The 22,686-nt window shown below is 37.8% G+C and overlaps 1 protein-coding gene across 2 annotated transcripts in view; it reads left to right on the forward strand.

Moving 5' to 3' along the window:
• tmem132e (transmembrane protein 132E) overlaps nucleotides 1-22,686 on the forward strand; it is a 606,787-nt gene that overhangs the window by 437,363 nt on the left and 146,738 nt on the right. For both annotated transcript variants that reach the window (XR_007264880.1, XM_048612749.1), the window contains exon 6: nucleotides 15,535-15,740. Coding sequence is in view for 1 of the 2 variants with exons in the window: in XM_048612749.1 (XP_048468706.1) it covers nucleotides 15,535-15,740 (206 nt within the window). In the remaining variant the exon portion in view is untranslated. The remainder of the gene's footprint in view (nucleotides 1-15,534; nucleotides 15,741-22,686) is intronic.

The raw sequence follows: 22,686 nt of genomic DNA on the forward strand, positions 1-22,686 counted from the left end.
TAACTCTGATTTCTCTTCACAGATGCTGCCAGACCTGCTGAGTTTTCCAGCAACTTCTGTTTTTGTTTGTGGCCAATAGTTAATTGTTTTTGTCTTCTTACCTTTTTAAACAAAGGTGTTACATTGGCAGTTTTCTAATCCTCTGGAACTTTTCCAGATCTAAGCCTTCCTGGAAAAATATGATCAATGCATCCACTAAGTCTGTAATGCTTCCCTTAACCTTTAGCCCAAATTGTTTCCTTAGCAGTTTTTCTACTGTGATAGTTATTGTGCTTATTTCCTCTCCTCTTTTTGTCACTTGATTATATAATCATTTCGGGATGCGATTAGTGCCTTCCATTATGAAGACTGATGCAAAGTACTTATTCAACTCCTCTGCCATTTTACGATTCCCCATTATTATTTCTGCAGCCTCATTCTTTCAGGGGCCTATGTTGACTTTGGTTTCTCTCTTCCTTTTTACGAAGAGGCTCTTACTATCAATCTTGCTGTTACTGACAGTTTACCCTCAACATTTATTTTCTTCCTGTTTATTTTTTGTTGTCTTTTGTTGGTTTTTAAAATTTTCCCAATTTGTCTGACTTACCACAAATCTTTGCCACATTGTATGTTTTTTTCTTTAAGTCTGATGCTTTCCTTAACTACCCTGGTTAACCCTGCTTGGCTTACCCCCTTGCTAGAATCTTTCTTCCTCACTGGCATATGTCACCTTGTCCAAATGGTTGTTGCTTCTGATCTTTTTCATTTCCATTCTTGATTTCATGTAGAAAGTGTGAGTGCATGGTCAGATGAAAATGAAATAAGTTCAGCTGGGAGATTCTCCAATTAAATACACTGATAGCACTTACTGTAGCAGTTCACAATATTCATCACACCAATTTAGGCTTGCCAGAAATCATGGCATCAGAATTCAAGGTCTAGAATTTAAAAGTTAATTCCCAGATATGATAGTGTGCCAATGCAAGTCCATCACCAGAACCCAAAGCCTAGAACCCAGGGGACTTCATGCCAGTTAAAATCATGCTTGGAATTTCCTCCAGTTTAACTCTATAAATACAATACGGACAAAATAAAATCTATTTTGTAGATATACATGTAAAACACTGCATTACAGTTCCACAGGTCTTTGATCAAATTGCAATTTATAACTCTAGTCCTCGCTACATTATGGTTTGAATGTTTTCAGCCATAATTATGAATGGAAGTTCCAGATTTTGAAGGAAAAAGTGACCTTACCTAATAGTATTGCTATTTCTCGACCTAAAGTGCTGCACGAATGTTTGTACCATTCAAGCATTGAAAATAAAAAAAAAGTTGCTATAGATTTATTACTACTTATTTTCAATTTTGTTTCAACTGATTTGATTCATGATGCTTTTGGCCAATGAAATAACTTAATTATTTTTAATTCCTGTTCACTGTATTCAGCAATGTGCCCCTTGCTTCCAGTTTGATTGACAAACAAGGGAAGTTGCAGGCTATTAGAACATGCAAAGGAACATGAGTCTGTTTGATTTCAAAATGTAAAGTAAATCTCTTCATTAGCAGCATAATTTGTCAGTTTTGCAGTTCCTTTATTATACCTTGAAGACATTGGCATAATTACATAACAGTCAGCTGTTGATTGTAAGATTGCTTTGACTAACACAATTTAGCTGTTCAACAACAATTTCTATTAAATGGTGTTGTTAACAAAGCAAAAATTCTCTGAAGACTGATTTCTATCAAGAGCCCTTTCCAGAGCAGCAAGAGGTATTATAAGACTTTTACTCAAAAGTCACAAACAGTTATTACAAATCAAATTTGGGACATTCATTTTAGCAGACATTTCTCCTCTTCAGAACAATTGGAAATCACACAGCTGGTTAGAGATCAGGCACTCCTTATGAAAAGAAGTTAGGAAATCACAGCGGCAAATTGTAGGCTACTGCCTCATAATTTTCTTATTTGTGCCTTTTTATTCTTTCAAGGGATGTTAATGTGATTAGCAAGGTTAGCGTTGTTGTCCATTATACGTCTTGAGAAAGTGAACCACCTACTTGAACATAAGTAGCTCACCTGGTATTGGTACATCCTCAGTGCTGTTGGGAAGGAAGGTCAAGTTTTTTTTGATCCAGTTAACAGTGAAGGAATGGTGATGTTGTTTCAAATTAAGACAGGCTTTCTTGGAGGGGAAATTACGAATTGTTTTTTTTTCCATATGTTTGCTACCCTTATCCTTCTCAATAACAGAAGTCACGGGTAATGAAGATGCTTTCACATACTTGATGATTTCCTGCAGTGCAGCTTATAAATGGTACATACAGTCACTACTATGCATCAGTGGTGGAAGAAATGAATGTGTAAGTGTTGGATAGGGTGTCAGTCAAGTAGTTGATTTGTTCTGGATGATATAGATCTTATTGGAATTGTAGCAATTCAGACAAACGTAATATATACCATCACACATATATCTTGTGGACAGGCTTTGGGAGTTAGGAGGACAGTTACTTGCCATCTTGTTAAGTATCAAAGAGAGACGGTTAGATTCTCTATTACTGGAGATGGCCATTGCTTGGTATTTGTAGAGGACAAATGTTACTTGCTGCTTATCAGTCTAACCCTGACTGTTGCATGTGAACATGGTATTGAGGAGTAATGAAAGATGCTAAATATTGTGCAATCATCAGCAAATATTTCCACTTCTGACTTTCTGCTGGGTGGTAAATCATTAGGATGTTGAGACTCCCGCATTACTGTATGAGTTCCTCAGGATAGTGTTCTGAGGCTAAGATGATTAGCTCCAAAAATAACAACAAGTATTTTCTTTTGTACTAGATATTACTCTAACCAACGGAAGTGTTTCCTGCTAATTCCCATTGACTTAATTTTTTTTTAGAAATCCTTTATGCCACACTTGGTTAAGCCCTGTCCCTTGCTGACATCTCTCAAGAGTACTGGGAATCATACTTGTTCATCTACCTGCATTTAAAAAGTATTGAAATGGCAGTAAAGTACAAGGTCATCCTGAGATCAAGAAAAGTACAATGCACAATACATACAAGTTATTTTTTTCTTTCATCAGGAATGACAGATGACATTTACCATAGGCAAATGCAACAACGAAATGAATCCCTTATCATGTTCCCACCTCGTATAGCTTTTTTTAAACTTCACACATAATTCATTTGAAAAGCAAACCTTACAAACGTTGAAATAGGTGAAAAACTCATCATCTGGCAATTCAGTAATACATTGAGTATTTTTATGTTTTGTTACATTACCTGCATTACAAAAGTGGCTATACTTTAAAAGCACTTCATTGTTTGCAAAGCATTTTGAGATATCTTGTGGTGATGAAATGCTAGTCTTTGTTTTCTTATGTCCACTAATACAACTCAGTCTTGTTTAAGATGTTTTTTTCTTTGCTTGTGAATAGATCACTCAGTTGGTATACGCCAAAGTGAATGTACAGCAGAATTGCTGAAAGTGGCCCTTGAGAATACCTGCTTCCCATGGAAACTAAGCAGTATGATTGCTGTGTCAGAATCATAACACTTCTTTATAAATCACAATTAATGTATTTTGATAACATTACTAGCTGGGGCTGATCTGCAAGGTTTTTAGTACATCTGGTTCTTGGTCACATGTTGCTACATCAATCATGAAGCACAGCTCAGTAGCAGATTATCTGATGCAGTACAATATCTCTCCACATATTCACAATTCCATCCCAATACACAGTCTTTTTTAATGTGTCCAGTTATTATAGTTATTTTCAAGATTCATCTTACCCTCTTTAACGGCTTCGGTGAAAGGTTTCTCCTGGCCCAGTGACAAGGTGGCTTCCAGTGGCCCGGCGTGACAATGTCCCAAATAGTGTTCTTGTGGAGATCTCATCCCCATGTGGAGATCTTCATCGGCATTGGCTTCCAGGTATTCCAGCAGTTCAATGTGGCAGCCTCTTCCAGGAGTGATGGTCTCGGACCAACATGACAGTCTTCTTCTGTGGAGGCTTCAAGCCCAGTATTCCAGCAGCTGAGTGTGACGTTCTCATCAAGGAATGACAGTCTCATCCTGGCTGTGTGTTCCAGATGTTCCATTGTTCCTTAATCAGCTTTCCACAAGCCCAGGAGCCGTTAACCGAACTGTGACAAACTTTGTCCTAATTTTACTTTCTTTTATTATTATGTATGAGATTTTTCATTAATATAGGCACCATGGTATGGCGACTTATCAAACTTTTCACTGTATTTTTCATGTAAATGTACAAGTGACAATAAATTTCTACTCAATGAGTCAGAATACAGAAAGGAGATAGAGGGCTTAGTGTCGTGGTGCAATGATAACAATCTTTCTCTCAATGTCGGCAAAACTAAAGAACTGATCATTGACTTGAGAGAGAAAGGAGGAGAACACACCCCCATCTACATTAATGGATCACAGGTTGAGAGGGTTGAGAGCATCAAGTTCCTCAGAGTGACAATAACCAACAATCTGTCCTGGACTTCCTGCATAGATGCGACAGTCAAGAAGGCATAACAATGCCTCTTCTTTCTCAAACAGCTTAGGAAATTCAGCATGTCCATAAGGATCCTTACCAACTTTTACCAATGCACAGTTGAAACTATCTGGCTGTAAATTGGCTTGATATGGCAACTGCTGTGCCCAGGACTGTAAGAAATTACAGAAAGTGGTGTGGATAGCTCAGACCATCACAGAAGCCAGCCTTCCATCCATAGACACCATTTATGCTTCTCACTGTCATAGAAAGGCCGCCAACATCATCACCCCTCCCACACCGGTAATGTTCTCCTACAACCTCTTCCGTCAGGTAGAAGGTACAGAAGCTTGAACATATGCAGGTTCAAGAACAGCTTCTTCCCTACTGTTATTAGACTGATGAATGAACTCTCTAACTTCAAATAATATTGATCTTGCTAATGTTGATCTTGCTTTGGGCACTTCCTATGTAGTGTAGCCTGTATGCGTCAGTCTGCCTAATTACCTTATGTCCTTGCGTACTGTGATCTGCCTGTACTGCTTGCAAACAAAGCTTTTCACTGTACTGAGGTACATGTGACTACAATAAATCAAATCAAATCAACAAATCAACTTCTTTTCTATTCTGTTTCTACCCTTAGTTCTGGTCCAAGTGGCCCTGTTTGATCCTGAATAATGAGTACTGACAGACTTTTGAATATGGACAACATCACATCCAAGATCAGTCCTATCCCCATTCAACTTCGTACAGACACATTTTCCAGTATGTTCCCTAGATAACAATCTAGGAGGTATTCAGTGCAACTGTGTACTTAAGCTCCTGCCCAGTTGAAATTAAAAAATCAACACAAATTAGAACCCAATTAGATCTACGTTGCCTTCAAGTCCTCCAACATCTCAAAATTCTTGTCCTAGTTTTTAAGTTCCTTCATGGCCCTATCACTTCCCTGTCTGCAACCCTTTCTAGCCCTATAAGTCTTCTCTGACTCACCTTTTCCACCCCACTTTTAATTGGCATGCATGTATTCACCCAATTAGTTCCCAATTACTGGAGTCTCCTTTCTACATTTCTCTACATCTTCAATGTTCCTGTTTATTCAGTTCAAAATATTTGTGTCCTCTTCAAAATCCATCCACCCTCCCTCCACAATGGCCTTGTTGTACTCTGCTTCAAGAAAAACTTCAGCTTTATATCATACTATATTAATTGATAATCTACCTTGCTGCAATAGGAAGCTCTCCTGCAACATTTTATCATTTGTCGTAGAGCTTTTAATTATTACGCCACTCTAATCCTAAATTTCCTTCATCAATCATTTTGTATTTCTACTTCTCTCACCACTATCAAAATCTGCTTCAAAACTTGCCGTGTTCACCATGCTTTCTGTGATCTCTTGTAAATGTCTCCTTGACTTCAAACTTGATTTTCTTTGCCCTATTGCTAATATACCTTGAGACACTTTACTAATTGTTTAGAGATAGCAAGAACTGCAGATGCTGGTGACAACACAGTGTCGACCTGGAGGAACACAGCGGGCCAGGCAGCATCAGAGGAGCAGGAAAGTTGACGTTTTGGGTCAGGACCCTTCTTAAGCCTTAATCTTTGATTTATTCCTGTAAATAATATGACTTAATCCCAATGGACTCGTGTTATGGCTTTACTGAAATAACCATAGAAAATGTGGGAAAGACCTCAACAAATCAGATAATCAGCTGTGGAAAGTGGCTGCTTGTTCATACTTTCCAAGCCACAGAATAATTAGTTAATTAGTAAGTTTCAGATGACGGCAAAATTAGTGTCGAAGATGACAAAGGGATCTTGATCAATTGGGTCAATGGGTTGAGGAGTGGCAGATGGAGTTTAATTTGGATAAATGTGAGATATTGCAATTTGGTAATACAAACAAGGATAGGACTTATATAATTAATGGTCAGCCCTAGGTAGTGTTGTAGAACAGAGAGACCTAGGGGTTCACATACATAATTATTTGAAATTTGAATCACAGGGAGACATGGTGGTTAAGAAGGCATTTACCATGCTTGCCTTCATTGCCCTGACCTTTGAATATAGGAGTTGGAATGCCATTTTGAAGTTGTACAAGACATTGGTGAGGCCTCTTCTGGAGAACTGTGTGCAGTCTGGTCACCCTGTTATAGGAAGGATATTATTAAACTAGGGAGTATTCAGAAAAGATTTACTAGAATGTTGCCAGGAGTGGAGGATTTGAGATATAAAAATAAACTGGAAAGACTGGAGCATTTTCAGTGGAGTATAGGAAGTTGAGGAGTGGCATTATTGAGGTTTATAAAATCATGAGGGGCATTGATAAGGTGAATGACATGGAACTTTCCTTAGGGTGGAGCGATTCAAAACCAGGTGGCATATTTTTAAGGTGAGAGGAGAAAGATTTAAAAAGAGCATCAGGGCAAATTGTTTTTTTATACAGAAATGGGTTCATGTGTGGAATGAACTGCCAGAGAAGTGATGGATGCGGGTACAGTCACAACATTTAAAAGACATTTGGATAAATTCATGAATAGGAAAGGTTTGGAGGGAGATGGTCCAAGCACAGGCAGGTGGGACTAGTTTGGTTTGGGCACATTGTTGGCTTGGACTGGTTGGACTCGGACCCGGAAGAGGGCAACAGAGTGGTGACGCTGATTGGCTGACATGAGGAAGATGTGCAACAGTGCAGTCAATGCTTCCAGAAGGTGGTTTGCGGAGGGGCTGTTGTCAAGTGAGAGTGAATCTATGGGGTGAATTTGTATTTGCAGATACGTTCTATTTTGTTCAAAAAGCACACAATTTATAGACAGTCTGTCAATGTGGCGTTTTATGAATTCCTACTTTAGAAATAAAACCAGCCTGACTCCAAACCAAAACACAAACAGTTTCTAAACGAGGCCTCAAACATAACATGCATTGTCTGACCTAAAATGTCACCTCTTCTTTACACTGATAAAACTTTTAGTTCTCTCAGGACAGTGACTTCAAAGGAATTTGGGGATTTACATATATCTATTAATCAATTAAAACGTTCTAACTAATTAAAGATTTAATGGCATCTTTGGTTTGTTTAGTACATCCTCATCGTGGAGTGACCCTTTGAATATTTACTTACAAGTTCTGTGTCTGATACTACCTCTCTCACTAACACCCGAAGAAAGAGTAAGGCTCCGAAAGCCTGTGTTTTCAAATAAACCTGTTGGACTATAACCTGGTGTCGTGTGACTTCTGGCCTCATTAAACTAGATACTTATCACTGACTTTACATTCTTTCTTAGAGGCCAATTAGTAATGGGTTTTTTTTTGTCTTTATTATGTTAGGATGACTGGAACTTTTTTAAGAGCCAATAGTTACGGTGTAAAAGGTTGCTTATTCTATACTATATAAAACTAATACAACAGAGCGCATAGTATAAATCTAATCAAATTGTTGTGCAGAGCAAGTAAAAAGAGTGAAGTATTGAAATATTCTTCAATACATAGTCTCGAGTAATGAAAGCCTAAATGATCTTACAATTACAAACTTAAATACACATGGTTACAACGTGAACTATAATACAAAGGTTACGTTTAGTCAAAATATTAAGTTTAGTCACAAATAATGACTTCACTTCTAAAATAATTACTTGAAAACAAATGCATAGCTATGACCATTTTTTTTTCAGTGAGTCCCTTTTTGCTTTGTTTGTTTCTGATAAGGGTCAATTGACTTATAGGAGTATGTGTTCTTTCTTACTTAGCCTTGGGGCCTGCATGTTTTTATTTGTATGCAATCATAAGCTGGCCAGTATTTATTGCCCATCCCTAGTTGCCCTTGAGGAAGTGGTAGTGAGCTGTCTTCTTGAATTGCTGATGATAAATGCTCCAGATAGATGCACAGTGCCCTTGGGGAGGGAATTTCAGGATTTTGACCCAGCAAGGAATGGTGATATATTTCCAAGCCAGGATGGCAAATGGCTTGTGGGGAAACTCGCATTTATCTGCTGCCCTTGTCTTTCTCAATGCAATTGGTCATAAGTTTGGATGGTACTATCTAAGGATCTTTGGTGAATTTATAGAGCGCATCTTGTAGATAGTACCCACTGCTGCTACTGAGCTTCAGTGGTGAAGGGAGTGGATGTTTGTGCATTTGGCGCCAACCAAGCTGGTTGCTTTATCTTGTATGGTGTCATGTTTCTTGAGTGTTATTGGAGCTGCATGCACCCAAGGAAGTGGGGAGTATTCCATCACACTTTGGATTTGTGCCTAGTAAAGGGGGAACAAGCTCTGGGCAGTCAAGAAGCAAGTTATTTACCACAGTATTCTTACCCTCGATGTGCTCTTGTAGCTACTGTATTTTTGCGGCGCATCCAGTTGAGTTTCTGATCAATGGTAACTTCCTGGATGTTGATAGTGGAGGATTGAGTGATGGTAACATATTGAATGTCAAAGGGCAGTGGTTAGATTATCTCTTATTGGAGATGGTCATTGCCTGGCATTTGTACAGAATGAAAGAACTTAATGAAAGAACATTCTGTGAATGTTACTTGCCACTTGTCAGCCCAAACCTGGATATTGTCCAGATCTTGTAGCATTTGAACATGCTTCAGTACCCGAGGTGTTTCAAGTGGTGATGAACATTGCACAATCATCTGCCAACATCCCCACTTCTGATCTTATGATCAAGAGAAAATCATTGAAGAAGCAGCTGAGGAAGCAACTACCCTGAGGAATCCCTGCAGAAAGTCCTGGAGCTAAGATAACTGACTTCCAATGTCCACAACCATTTTTCTATGTGCCAGGTATGGTTCCAACACACTGACAATCAATGATTCCCATTGATTCCACTTTTGCTGGCGCTCCTTGATGTCACATACTGTCAGAACTGACCTTGATGTCAAGACCTGTCACTCTTACCTCACCTCTGAAATTCAGCACTTTTGTCTGTGTTTAAACCAAGGCTGTAATAAGGTCAAGAGCTGGTGGAACCCAAACTGGTGTAAATGAGCAGGTTATTGCTGGCCGGGTGCTGTTTGAGAGCACTGTTGATGCCATCTTCCATTGCATTACTGATGATCGAGAATAGACTGATGGGGCAGTAGTTGACTGGGTTGGATTTGTCCTGCTTTTTGTGTATAGGACATACCTGGACGACTTTCCACATTGTTGGGTAGATGCCAGTGTTGAGGCTTGTTATGAATCAGACCAAACCCCATCAAAGTATATTAAGAAGATAGCCTACAGCCCAACCATTTCTTATTTTTAAAGAGTTCTGTTCCAGTTGCAATTAATTTGGTCAAACTACCGGAAGCAAAACACATTTTATTCTTACATTATAGTTAAAATACAACAAAAGAAAGACAAATTGGAATAACAATTCAACTGGAAAACTTAACAGAATAATAGATTATTTAACTGCTAAACAGCAACTGTTTTGATGTAGTAACATACCATAAACATCCTTGGCAAAGGAAAATTCAGTGAAATAGATTGTCTCACATATAACTCTGTAGTCCAGCAGGAAAGAACATCAAGAGAAAATTTTGAGAGAGAAAGAGAGTGCACTCAAGCATTTTGGTGTAACCAGGAGAGATGTATAGCAGCTTCCAAATCCCAACAGCTACTGAAAACGAAACTCAAATCCTGGTTCTGTGGGCGCTTGAACACATGCCTTCATGCAGCTTCTATTGTCTATTTTTTTAAAAAAAACTGAACGTAGCTACGTTGCTAAGCTCAGAGCAGACAGCTTGTCTCCAAGTTTAAAATGTGCTTTCAAAGGAAACACATCAAAACAAACCTTGTTACAAGCTGTATTGGAACAGTTTGGCTAGAGGAGCAGCATGTTCTGGAGCAGAAGTCCTCAGTACTATTGCCAGAATGCTGTCAGGACCCATAGCCTTTGCAGTATCCAGTGCCTCCAGCCATTTCTTGATATCAGGTAGAGTGAATTGAATTTGCTGAAGATTGACATCTGTGATACTGGGGACCACAGGAAGAGGCTGGAATGGATCATTCATGTGGTGCTTCTAGTTAGGATTGCTGCAAGTGCTTTAGAATTATCTTTTGCACTGATGTGTTGGGCTCTTCCACATTATGGATGGGGATATTTCTGGAGCCTTCTCCTCCATTGAGTTGTTTAATTATCCACCACCCTTCACGACTGGATGAGGCAGGACTGCAGAGCTTAGATCTGCTCTGTTGGTTGTGGGATCGCTTAGCTCTGTCTATCACTTGCTGCTTATGCTGTCTGGCATGCAAGTAGTAGTATTTGGTAGATTCACCAGGTTGTCACCTCATTTTCAGTATGTCTGGTACTGCTCTTGGCATGCCATCCTAAATTTTCCATTGATCCCCTTGATAGTAATGTTTGTGTGAGGGATATGCCAAGCCATGAGGTTGCAGATTCTGTTGGAATCCTATTCTGCTGCTGTGGATGGCACTTTACACTCATAATTGTGAAATGGGGATGAGATAAAAAGGGGCCCTTCAACCTTGTCTATATCTTCAAAGTGTTAGTATATTGTTTTCAATCTGTCTGCAATCCCGAGCTATATTGCTTTTTCAAATGAGACTAGACAGGGTCATATTATGTTAAAGTACCATTCTATGTCAATTATAATTGAGTAATATAACAATAGATTAAATTAATTACGTTAATTAATGAGTATATTTTGATTGTGTGATTCTAACTAAACTAAATCAATTGTGAAATTTCCCTACTACTTTACAAGAATAGTTCCAGGAATGAGAAATTTCAGTTATAAGGACAGATTGAAGAACTTGGCACCGTATTCTTTGGAAAGAAAATGGCTGCATGGAGGTTTCAGAGGTTTTCAAAACCATGCGGGTTGGACAGAGTAGATGGAGAGAAGCTGTTCCTACATTTAAAAGAAAAAAGAATGAGAGGGCATGGATTTAAAGTGATGTCCAAATGAAGCAAGGATGATGTAGTTAAGGTATGGAATGCACTGCCTGGCAGTTTGGTGGAGGCAGGTTTAATTGAGGCATTCAAGAGAGCATTAGATGATTATTTGGACAGAAGTGGTATCCCGGGACATGGGAAAATATGGCAGGAGATTGGCACCAAGAAATAAAACCAGTGAAGATATCATGTGCTGAATGGCATCCTTCTGCACCATAACTATTCTGTGATATTAATCTTACAACTATAAGTACATCTCATTTGAATGTTCTCCTTAATGCAGGGAAGGGACCAGATCAACTCTCACTGATATATGTTAACAAAGCAGTTTGATCTCTAAGAGGCAAATATAATGGTAGTGGGGAAATGATACAGCATTTCTTTTGGAGGTATTAATATTTTAGGTTATAATAGTTTTCTAAGATATTAAGTAAAAGCTCCAGGAAAGCCCATTGGGGCATTTTTAATATTTATTTTCAGTGAATTATTTTTAGGGTAAAAGTGACACGTAAGACCGAGTAGTCAAATTACCAAAAATTAATAGTTTCATTGAAACTCATGAGCTGTTAGTAGTATACAAGACTAATTGTATCTGCCCCATTCACTGCCTTTGTTGAGATCGGTTAATTCTGGATGGATCAAAAATCAAGCCTAGGACTTTCTGCACTTTATCATAGAATCATCATAGTATCCCTACAATGTGGAAGTAGGCCATTTGACCCATTGAGTCCGTACTTACCCTCCGAAGAGCATCCCACCCAGACCCACCTCCACTGTCCTATCCCTGTAACCCTGCACTTCCCATGTCAAATCCAGGTCCCTGTAACCCTGCACTTCCCATGTCAAATCCACTTAGCCTGGACTTCCCAGGACACAATGGGCAATTTAGCATAACCAATCTACCTAGCCTGCACATCTTTGGACTGTGGGAGGAAACCAGAGTGTCTGGAGGAAACCCATATAGACATGGGGAGAAAATGCAAACTCCACACAAACAGTTACCAAAGTCTGGAATCGAACCTGAGTCCATGGCGCTGTGAGACAGCATTGCTAACTTTTTATTGTACTATTCCTCAAGTTATCAGGGGAACTTTCAACGTGGTTTCACACAGAAGGGCACATCACTGCACAGAACTTCAACAGAAATATTTCAGAATCATGCTACAAACTTTGCTGATGTAGCCACAGTTCTTAAAAATTACAGCTTACATACATAGGTCATTTTATTTTTATTATTAACTGGTCAACTGAGTTCCATGCAGGATGCAAAATATAAAAAATGATTAAAGTGAGGTAATTTAGCAAACCACAAAATTTAAAATACTGGGTTTCAGATAGGCCAAATTGAACATGTAAAGCTTTAAAAATATTACACTTAATACAATATGAATAAATTTATGATAAAATTTATAGAAGTAAATTTGCTGTGACTTTTGTTATGTAAATATATTTTGTATGTTTATGATTTTTTTGAGCTACAAATTATCTAAGTAAATAAAATTCGAGATAAACCAACAGTTCTCTTGTGCCATTTCTCTATGATAAGTTGAGGGTATGCTGTTCCGTAAGATGAGGAGCTTTGCATTGTGCAGTCAACATATGGTGCATGCCATTCGTTACAATTAGACTTACTCAGAGACTTCCTATGGGATTTTGCTGGAACTTGCTATTGATTAAAATGCCATTTCAGCCTAACAATTCTACTGCCAATATAGTACATTTGTGAACAATGTAAAAGATTGTGTATCTTCTTAACTGATTACATAGAACAATTGAGGGGCACAGGATGTATCAGTTAAAAAACTTAATTATATGTCAAATTTGTACGAAAGAAAATAAGGTGAGGAAGAACCACAGTAAGAATGATAAAAGAAAGGGAGGAAAATAGTTATTTATTTTCCATATATTTTAAATATTCATCAATGATTGAAATCTAATGGAATGAGACTCACAAATTATAAAAGATGATTTCCAATGCCAGAGAGATTGTTTGACTGTCATTAAGACACATCATGTCATTAAATATTTACCTGGACTAGATTAGACAAGCTGTAACCTTTTTCTGACACATTTCACTTGTGCATCCCACATTGCACCTGAGATACTCACTGTTATGAGTGTTGTCATGTTGATTTTCTGACCTGAAGGTAATCTTTATTAGTAAGCATAGACCTGCTGGAAAGTTCATGGAGAGTGATGGAAAGAGATGCATAATTGGCTGTTGCATGGCAAAGTCATAAATTGAAAACACCTCGGACAAGATTGGTATAAGGGGAGGGGCATAAAATTACTCCATGAGTGAGGAGCAGAAATGAATTTGTGAGGAGTGGGGCATAACTCTATTTTGCATCCTTTCGACTGAATTGTAAAAAACTGAATATTTGAAGATGTAAGGGGATCAAAGGTTATGGGGAAAAGGCAAGACAATGGAGTTGTGAAACATATCAGCCATGATCAAATGGCTGAGCAGACTTGATGGGCCGAATGGTCTAATACTGCTTCTATATCTTATGGTCTAAGATAGCATCTTCACCTGTTTTATTGATCACTCTATTACAAGGCTGTTTTAACCCATCCAATTTTAAATACCTCCTTCAGCCCACAGGTACTATACACACCTAGCATGATTAACCATCTAACGTTGCTTTGATCTAATTGATATGACTAGGTAGGGTTAAGGGAAGTTGGAATCCTTTATTTTCTGTTTTGGTAATTCTTTCACATTCCATTAGGTTAAACCAGCATTTATTCAATCGAGATGTGCTGCTGTTTTAAAAATTTTATACTTAAATCAAGCAGAAGCCAGTTTGACAGAAACTTGACATGTTGTCACTTTCAAGTGCAATCAGCACAAAAAGCTTAAGTCCTATTACTTGTAAATCTCTCATGACATTACTTCAAGTGTTTCAGAGGATACAAGGTTTTGTCCTATGTAAAGTGCAATGTATTGAGGCCTAGTGCCCTCATTGTAGCAGATCCCATGCTCTCATCTTCTACCACAATTTCATTTGGATCCTTGAGTTCTGAGATTATCTCTTCTGCAATAACAAAATCCAACTTCATGGTCATTATTGTTAATTGACTTAAATATTTCAAGCAGGTTCTCCCTAGCATTAAGTACTTCCTAGAGGAATTTGGCACAAGAGTGTTAAGTATTCATATAATAACAGTGCCAGTTGTAAATTCACCCCCTCAGTGAGACTGCCTCACACAGCTTTTGCACCTGTTTCAAACTACTGATGGAACAGCTAGTAAATCTGGGGATGTTGTGTTAGTGTTCGAGGGAGGAATGCAGACTGTATTTGTTTTATGTTTAGATTTAAAACTATTTGCATGTCTCATGTTTTAGCAAGATATATTGTTGGATGGTTTCGTCTGTAAAAATGTTAATATTTCTTCAGCTTATACATCCCTATATTTTCCACTTCATTAACAGTCTCAAGGAAATTTTTTATACAAATATTGCAACATTATAATGGTTTAGCTATTACTGCATTGTAAATGAATGTCTTTTTCTGTCCTTAACAAAGCTACTTTTTGGAGCACTTCACAGCAGAAGCGTGTGTTCTATTGGTTCAGTTAGATATATCAGGACATGCAGTTCTTTCATTCTAGTAAAAGTATTTTTTATGTATGTGTGAAATTGGTCAAGCTAGGTTTCGTCAAACATTGCATCATTCAGGTTATTTTAATTTTCTAAACTAGTCAAGATAGAACTTACAGTTTTTGAATTCTCTGATTCGCTGGGGTAGACTTCTCAGTCTGAACGACCTATTTCCTTGCTGCAAATCACTTGTATTGACGGGTTTTGAGTTTTTTTTTAAATGTTACATGTCTTGTTTGAATGACTTGTGATTTGCTCTAATTTTATTATTATAATTATTATAATTTATATAAAAGATTCGAACATTTGGAATTTTTAGTAAAAATGTAGGAAGGTTTACATAAATGCCAGTGTTTTCCTCATCAGCTTTAAAATGATTGGTTGTATTTGACCAGACATAATTGTGAACTGTTATGAGGTTTTAAGTTGTCTACATCATGATTGATTCTTGGATTCTTCAGGGCTGTAATTTAGTGACTTGGTCCAAAACTCTTCTTGCTGAGTAATTCGTTTGATTCAAATATTTTTATATTCCCACAGGTCTCCAAAGGTTGTGATTATGTGTTTGTGAGTGGCAAGGAATCTCGAGGCTCAATGAATGCCCGGATTATTTTCAACTATGAGCACTTGAGTGCCCCACTGGAGTTGACAGTTTGGGTACCAAAACTTCCTCTGCAGATTGAATTGTCAGATGGCAAACTAAGTCAAGTGAAAGGATGGAGAGTGCCAATCCTCCCTGATAGAAGGTGAGAAGCATGAATCAATCTTCATTTTATTGTAAAATTCACAGAAGTATCTCTATATAACTTAATTGTCCAGAGAAAATCTTACTGATTTCATACCTTCAGTAAAAAATCTTATGACAAATAAATACCAGATTTGCAGTTCAGAGCCTTTAAAATTCACTATTTTTACTATACTGGAGCAATATTGATGTTCAAGTTATAAGGCAAAGCAACTAGATAAAGGTTGTGAATTTAATGGCCTGTTTGTGCTCTGTTATGCCTCTGATAGCATTCTGAAAATCTGAAGAATGGTCACCGGACCCGAAACGTTAACTCTGTTTTTTCCTTCACAGATGCTGCCAGACCTGCTGAGCTTTTCCAGCAACTTTCTTTTTGTTCCTGATTTACAGCATCCGCAGTTTTTTCATTTTTTGTACTGAAAATCAAGCCTCACTTTAAAGATTTTTAAAAAGAGGCAGAATTCCTCAATTTATCTGTTTTATCAACTCATGTTGACAGAAAGCATAAGGTCAGGTATTTATACTTAACAATGATTTTGTTTTACAAGTAAATAGGCTCCAGCCACTGGTGAATAATTATGAATTGTCTTCATATAACACTACTCGCTAAAGCTCTAACCTATTATAAACTCTCCCTTAGGCACACACAGACAGAATTTGACAGAAAAGAAAGGGTGTATTGGGTGAAGGAAAAAACTGGAAAACAGTTCAGTGGTCTCTGTTCACAACATCTGCTGCGATCATTTTTGTAATGATCATATTTCTGCACTGCTTTTCATCTTTATTCACTGGAAGCTTCCATTGGTTTTCAGTAGGCACAGAGTAGCTGGTCACTGGCTTATTAATTAAAAGTCACAGCTTACAGCAACTGCTGAAGAAAAAGAAATCTAATCTTCTTCAGGGTTGAAGTAGATTTTACTGTAGAAAGAGCTCCTGGGTGAATGGAGCTTTGATAGCTTCTCTCTATCTTCTTCACAGCCGCAAGCTGTTCAGCTGCCTGAGAATCAATCATATGGTTGTTGACAGGCAAATTGTCATCAAAAACTGGCTCTAGTCCACAGAGCAATCAGCAACTTGTTGCTGTCCGAATCTCCATTTGTATGCATCCTTGGCTCTTACTCTTCTGCACCTACTCGTACTATTGCTGTGTAAATCATGCATACAACGAGTGTCAGGTTACTTGCTTTCAAAAGCATGCAGTCCTTCTGCACTCTTGGTTATAAAACAGTTTCTTTTTTTCATTTCAGTGCACAATCAAATACAGAAAAATTTTAAAATGTAGTTTTTAAAGCTATAACACTCTATGATACAAACAACAATCCTTTGTTATTTTAAACGATAGCAACCAGATTAGAATAAATGAAATAATGCCCCTGTTTTTAAAATGTGCAGAAGAATTAATACTGATGTGCCGAGCATTTGTATTTTGAAATTTACACAGCCTAATTGGAGGTGGCAAATCTTTCAGATTGATTTACAATTGATCTGATAATGCTTAAGGAAGAAGCAACCATTCCCATCATTCTTTTAAAAAGTTAAGCAGTCATGAATATTTAATGTGAGGGAGATTTTGCCTGAGTGAGACAATGGCCAAGTGAGTATATCAGGGAATTTGGTTCAAAGTTGAAATTTGGTTCAAAGTAGGAATTTGGGTGCATGGAGGAAAAAGTGCTTTGGTATCACAGAATCATGAAAATGTTCCAATTTAGAAGGAGGCCATTCTTCAAATGAGCATCATTAATTAGTGCCAATTTACTGTTTGTTCTCCACACCTTTATACACTATTTCTATCCAGATAATCATCCAATGCCCCCTTGAATGTCTCCATCACATTTACAGACAGTGTATTTCATACCCTAGCAACTTGCTGTGTGAAGAAGATTTTTTTTTTTACACCTCAGCCTTGCTTTGCACATCACTTTAAATCTATGCCCTCTCATACTTGTTCCTTTTATAAGCAGGAACTATCATCTAATCTATCAAGTCCACTTCTGATTTTGGAAATCGCTATCAAATCTCCTCTCAGCCTTCTTGTCCAGTCTGTCCTCATAAATGAAGTTTCTCTTACTGGAACCATTCTTGCAAATTGTTCTGCAGTGTCTCCAATATATTTACATCTTGCCTAAAATGTAGTGACTACAACTGTACACAATACTCCAGCTGAGGTCTAATAAGTGTCATGTACAAGTCCAACATAACTTCCTTGCTCTTGTGTACGTATAATGAAGACATTGACACTGTAGGCTTTATTTTCCACCTGTCCTCCTACCTTCAATGATCCATGCGCACATCCACCCAGGTATGTCTGCACTGCACACTCTTTAGAGTTTTACCTCTATTTTGCATTATCTTTCAATATACTTCCTACCAAAGTGCATGATCTCACATTTCTCATTTGACACCTGTCGCTACCCACTCCACCGATGTTGTTTTGGAGTCCCACCCTATCCTCCTCACAATTTACAATTCTTTTAAATTTTGTGGTCATTTGAAATTGTTCCCCAATATCCAGATCGTTAATATATATCAGGAAAAGCAAGGATTCCAATACCAACCCCTGGGGAAATTAATTACAAATCTTCTTGCTACCTGAAAAATATCAATTGACTATTACACTCTGTTTCCTGTCACACAGTTTGTATCTACATTGCTACTGTCCTTTTTGTACCATGACCTGTAACTTTCCTCACAAGTCTGTTGTGTGGCACTGTATCAAACGCCTTCTAGAAATCTACTTATACCGCATCAACAGTGTTACACTCATACAGCCTTTCTGAAATCTCTTCAAAAAACTATAGCCAGTTAGTTAAACATAATTTCCCTTTAGAAATTCATGCTGACTCTTCCTTACCAACCCACCTTTTCTATATGACAACTAATTCTATCTGGAATAATTGTTTTCTAAAAACATCCCCAACATTGAAGCTAAATTGATTGGCTTGTAACTGCAGGGATTGTCCTTACAACCTCTCTTGAACAGAAAAGTTTATTGAAGTAAGCTGACTGCAATGAATAAACTGTAGAATGTGGAGTTTAATGAAGGGTGGGGAGAGGGTGTTTCTTTTTTACTGATATGTTGGTTCAGCCTCCAGCATTTGATTTCCAATTTTGTGCAACAGATTGGTAACAATAACTGTGATAAATCCATAACTGGTATTGTTAGAGACTAAGTTTTATCAGTATTGTAAGTTTTATCAGTATTGTAAGTATTGCATTTTTTCATCAGTATTGTAACATTTCCTGGCAGTGCTAAAACATATTTTGAGGGGTAGATTGTGTTAAGTATAACTTAATGAATTAAGAAGTGCTAATAAATTAACACATATTTGAGTAGGTGTGGGTGATTGCTGTGATTACGGAATATGGGAGTTTCTGGATGCTGATGTGATCCAAGGAAAGCACATCTGTAGGAGGTGCCTGTGGCTGCAGGACTTTCATCTCAAGAAGTATTGAGATGGAGACACTGTGGGAGTGAGAAAGTCACCTAGACACTATTCCAGATGGTGATCACATATCTTAGGACAAGATCTTCTAATTTTTTTAGTGGTTAGGAGCAAGTAGGTATGAATGCAAATGAGGCCATATGAGGGCCCAGAGGACAGGAGCATCTGAGCTTCAGACTTTGCATTGTCCAACCTGTTTGAAATTTTCTCAGCTTGTTTGGATGAGCGTAAGGACTGCAGGGTGGATGGGCTAATTGGCCATAACACCATTGTACAGGAAGCAAGAAGAGGACAGTGATAGGGGGACAACTATAATTATGGGTGATTTTAATTTACATATAAAATAGAAAAATCATATTTGTCACAGTAAAATGCTTTCAAGATAGGTTCTGGCAGCAACATTCCTGAACTAGTTAGACAGCAGGCTGTACCAGTGTTCATAATGTATAATGTGATAGCATTAATTAACGATCTTGGACTAAAGTCACCTCAAGCAACATAATATGTTTGAATTTTACATCCAGTTTGAAAGGGAGAAGAGCAGTATTTTAGATTTGTAAAAGCATAACTATGTGGTTGTGGAAGTTAAAATAGCTGAAGTGAACTGGAATATTAAGCTTGAACATAGACCACATTGGCGGACAATAAAAGGTATATTTCAGAATACTCATAATTAGTACATTTATACTATAAATAAAAAAATCAAACGGGGGGCCCACCATCTCTGATTAACTAAAAAAGTTGAGAACATCAAATGGAAGAAAAAAGCATACATTTGTGTAGAGATGTGTGGCAGATCAAATGATTGGTTTGAATACAAAACATGGTGGAGAATATCTAAAAGATTAATCAGAGCAAATAAATTAGAGCATGAATGAAAGCTATTGTGAAATGTAAAAGCACATAGACAGCAAGTGTTTCTGTAGGAGTATCTAAAGAGTAAGTAAAGTGAGTCTTGGTCCTCCTAAGCGTGAGAATGGTGAGTTAATAATAGATAACAAAGAAATGGCAAATGTAATGAGTAAATGTTTTGCTTCTGTCTTTGCTATCAAGGTTAAAATAAATCCTATAAATACCTGTATATCTGGAGGTTGAAGGAAGAGAGAAGCTTGGAGAAATTATAATCACTGGAGAAGTGGTAGTAAGCAAACTGATGAAGCTATGGGTCGTTAAGTCTCTGAATCCTGATGGATATTAAAAGAGATGGCTAATGATTAAGGTTAATTTTACAAAATTCATTTGATTCTGGAAAAGTTCCATTAGATTGAAAGTGGACATTGGTTAGGCCACATTTGGAGTACTGCATACAATTCTGGTCGCTCTGCTATCGGAAGGAAATTATTAAACTGGAAAGCGTGCAAAAAGATTTACAAGGATGTTGCTAGGACTGGAGGATTTGAGTTATAAGTAGAGGCTGGATAGGTTGGGACCTTTTTTTCTCTGGAGCATAGGAGGGTGAGGGGTGACCTTGTAGAGGTTTGTAAAATCATGAGGAGCATAGATAAAGTGAATAGCCAAGGTTTTTTCTTCCCCAGGGTAGGGGAGTTCAAAACTAGAGGGCATTGGTTTAAGGTCAGAGAGGAAAATTTTAAAAGGAACCTGAGGGGCAACTTTTTCACACAGAGAGAAATGCATTTGTGGAATGAGCTGCCAGAGGAAGCGATGGCAGGTACAATTACACCATTTAAAACAAAGTTGGACAGGTACATGGATAGGAAAGGTTTAGAAGGATATGGACCAAATGCATGCAAATGGGACTAGCTCAGTTTAGGAAACCTGGTTGGCATTGATGAGTTGAGCTGAAGAGCCTGTTTCCTTGCTGAATGACACTATGACTCTAAATTTAACATCTCTATTCATAAAGGGAGGAAGACAAAAAACACCAGGAAACCATAGACAAGTAAGCTTGGCATTTGTGGTGGGAGGTTAGAATCCATTGCTAAGGAGAATCCATTATTAAGAATTGAGCACATTGAAAAATGCGAGATAATTGGAAAGAGTCCACATGCTTTTGTGAAAAAGAAATCCTGTTTAGTTGATTTATTGGAATTCTTTGAAGGATCAAAATATGTTCTGGATAAAAAGGAGGTTGTTAACTTACTGAACTTGGATTTCCAGAAGGTATTTTACAATGTTCCACATTAAAGTCGGAGCTTGTGACAACAGACTAGAATAGATAGAAGATTGTCTTTTTGTACATAGAGAGTATACACAAATGGGTCAATTTCAGATTGGCAGGATGTGAAAAGTGTGGTGCTGTAGGGCCCTCTATGCTCGGCCATCGACTTCTTATAATTTATTTTGAAAATTAAATAAACAATTGAAGGCATAGTGGCTAAATTTGCAGGTGACAGAAAAATAGGTAGGAAAGTATGGTGTGAAGATGACAACAAGGAAGCAGGTCGGTATCCTGTATAGATAGGTTAAATGAGTGGGAAAAAGTCTGGCAGAAGAGAGTACAATGTGCGACGTGTATGAAAGGAACAATGAAAAATGCAGAGTATTACTTAAATAGAGGGCGACTGCAGAATTCTGAAGTGCAAAGGGATCTAGGTGTTCTGATGCATGACTCTCAAAAGGTTAGCATACGGGTACGACACGTAATCAGGAAGGCTAATGTGATGCTAGCTTTTAATCTGAAAGAAATTGAACGTAAATATAAGAATGTTATTTTTCAGTTAAACAGGGTATTTGTCAGAACATATCTCAAAAAATGTGCACAGTTTTGGTCTCGTTATTTAAGGTAGGATGTAAATGGAGGGATACCTGTTTCTGTGGATTGTCAAAATTCAGAAAAGTGAATGGTGATTTAATTAAAGCATACAAGTTCTTGAATGGCCTTGACAAGGTGGATGCAGAATGAATGCTTACTGTTGTGGGTGAGTCCAGAACTAGGAGACACCATTTTAAAATTGGTGGTCACCCTTTTATGCCAGAGATAAAGGGAATTTTTTCCTCTTGAAGGGTGTGCGACTTTAAACTTTCTGCTTCAGAAGGCAGTGGAAGCTGGGTCATTAAGTATTTTTAAGGCAGAGGTGGATGGATTCTCGTTAGGTTACCAGAGATGGATGCAAATGTAGAATTTGGAACACAAAGATATCAGCCATGATATTAGTCAATGGTGATGCAGGCTCGAGAGGCTGAATGGTCTACTAAACTGTAACTTTGTATAGATTTAAAAACATAAGTCTGATCCATCTGGATCAGAGTGGTGAGCAGGGCATAGGCCTGATTGTTTCCTGAAGCATGCTATTCTGCAAGTAGTTAATGACATAGCAGAGGGAATTTGTACTTTTTATAGGCAATTGCTGAGAGGATGTTTCCTCTCTTGGGAGAGTCTAGGATCAGAGGGCATTGTCTCAGAAAAAAAAAGTGCCAATTTAAGACCAGGGAGGATTTTCTTCTCTCAGAGGGTTATGGATTTTTGAAATTCTTTGCCACAGAGATCTGTGGGGTCTGAGACTTTGTGTATATTTAAGGCTGAGGCAGATTTTTGATCAGTCG

Source organism: Rhincodon typus, chromosome 26 (genome assembly GCF_021869965.1).
Source record: "Rhincodon typus isolate 14 chromosome 26, sRhiTyp1.1, whole genome shotgun sequence".
In the NCBI taxonomy this organism is placed as follows: domain Eukaryota; kingdom Metazoa; phylum Chordata; class Chondrichthyes; order Orectolobiformes; family Rhincodontidae; genus Rhincodon; species Rhincodon typus.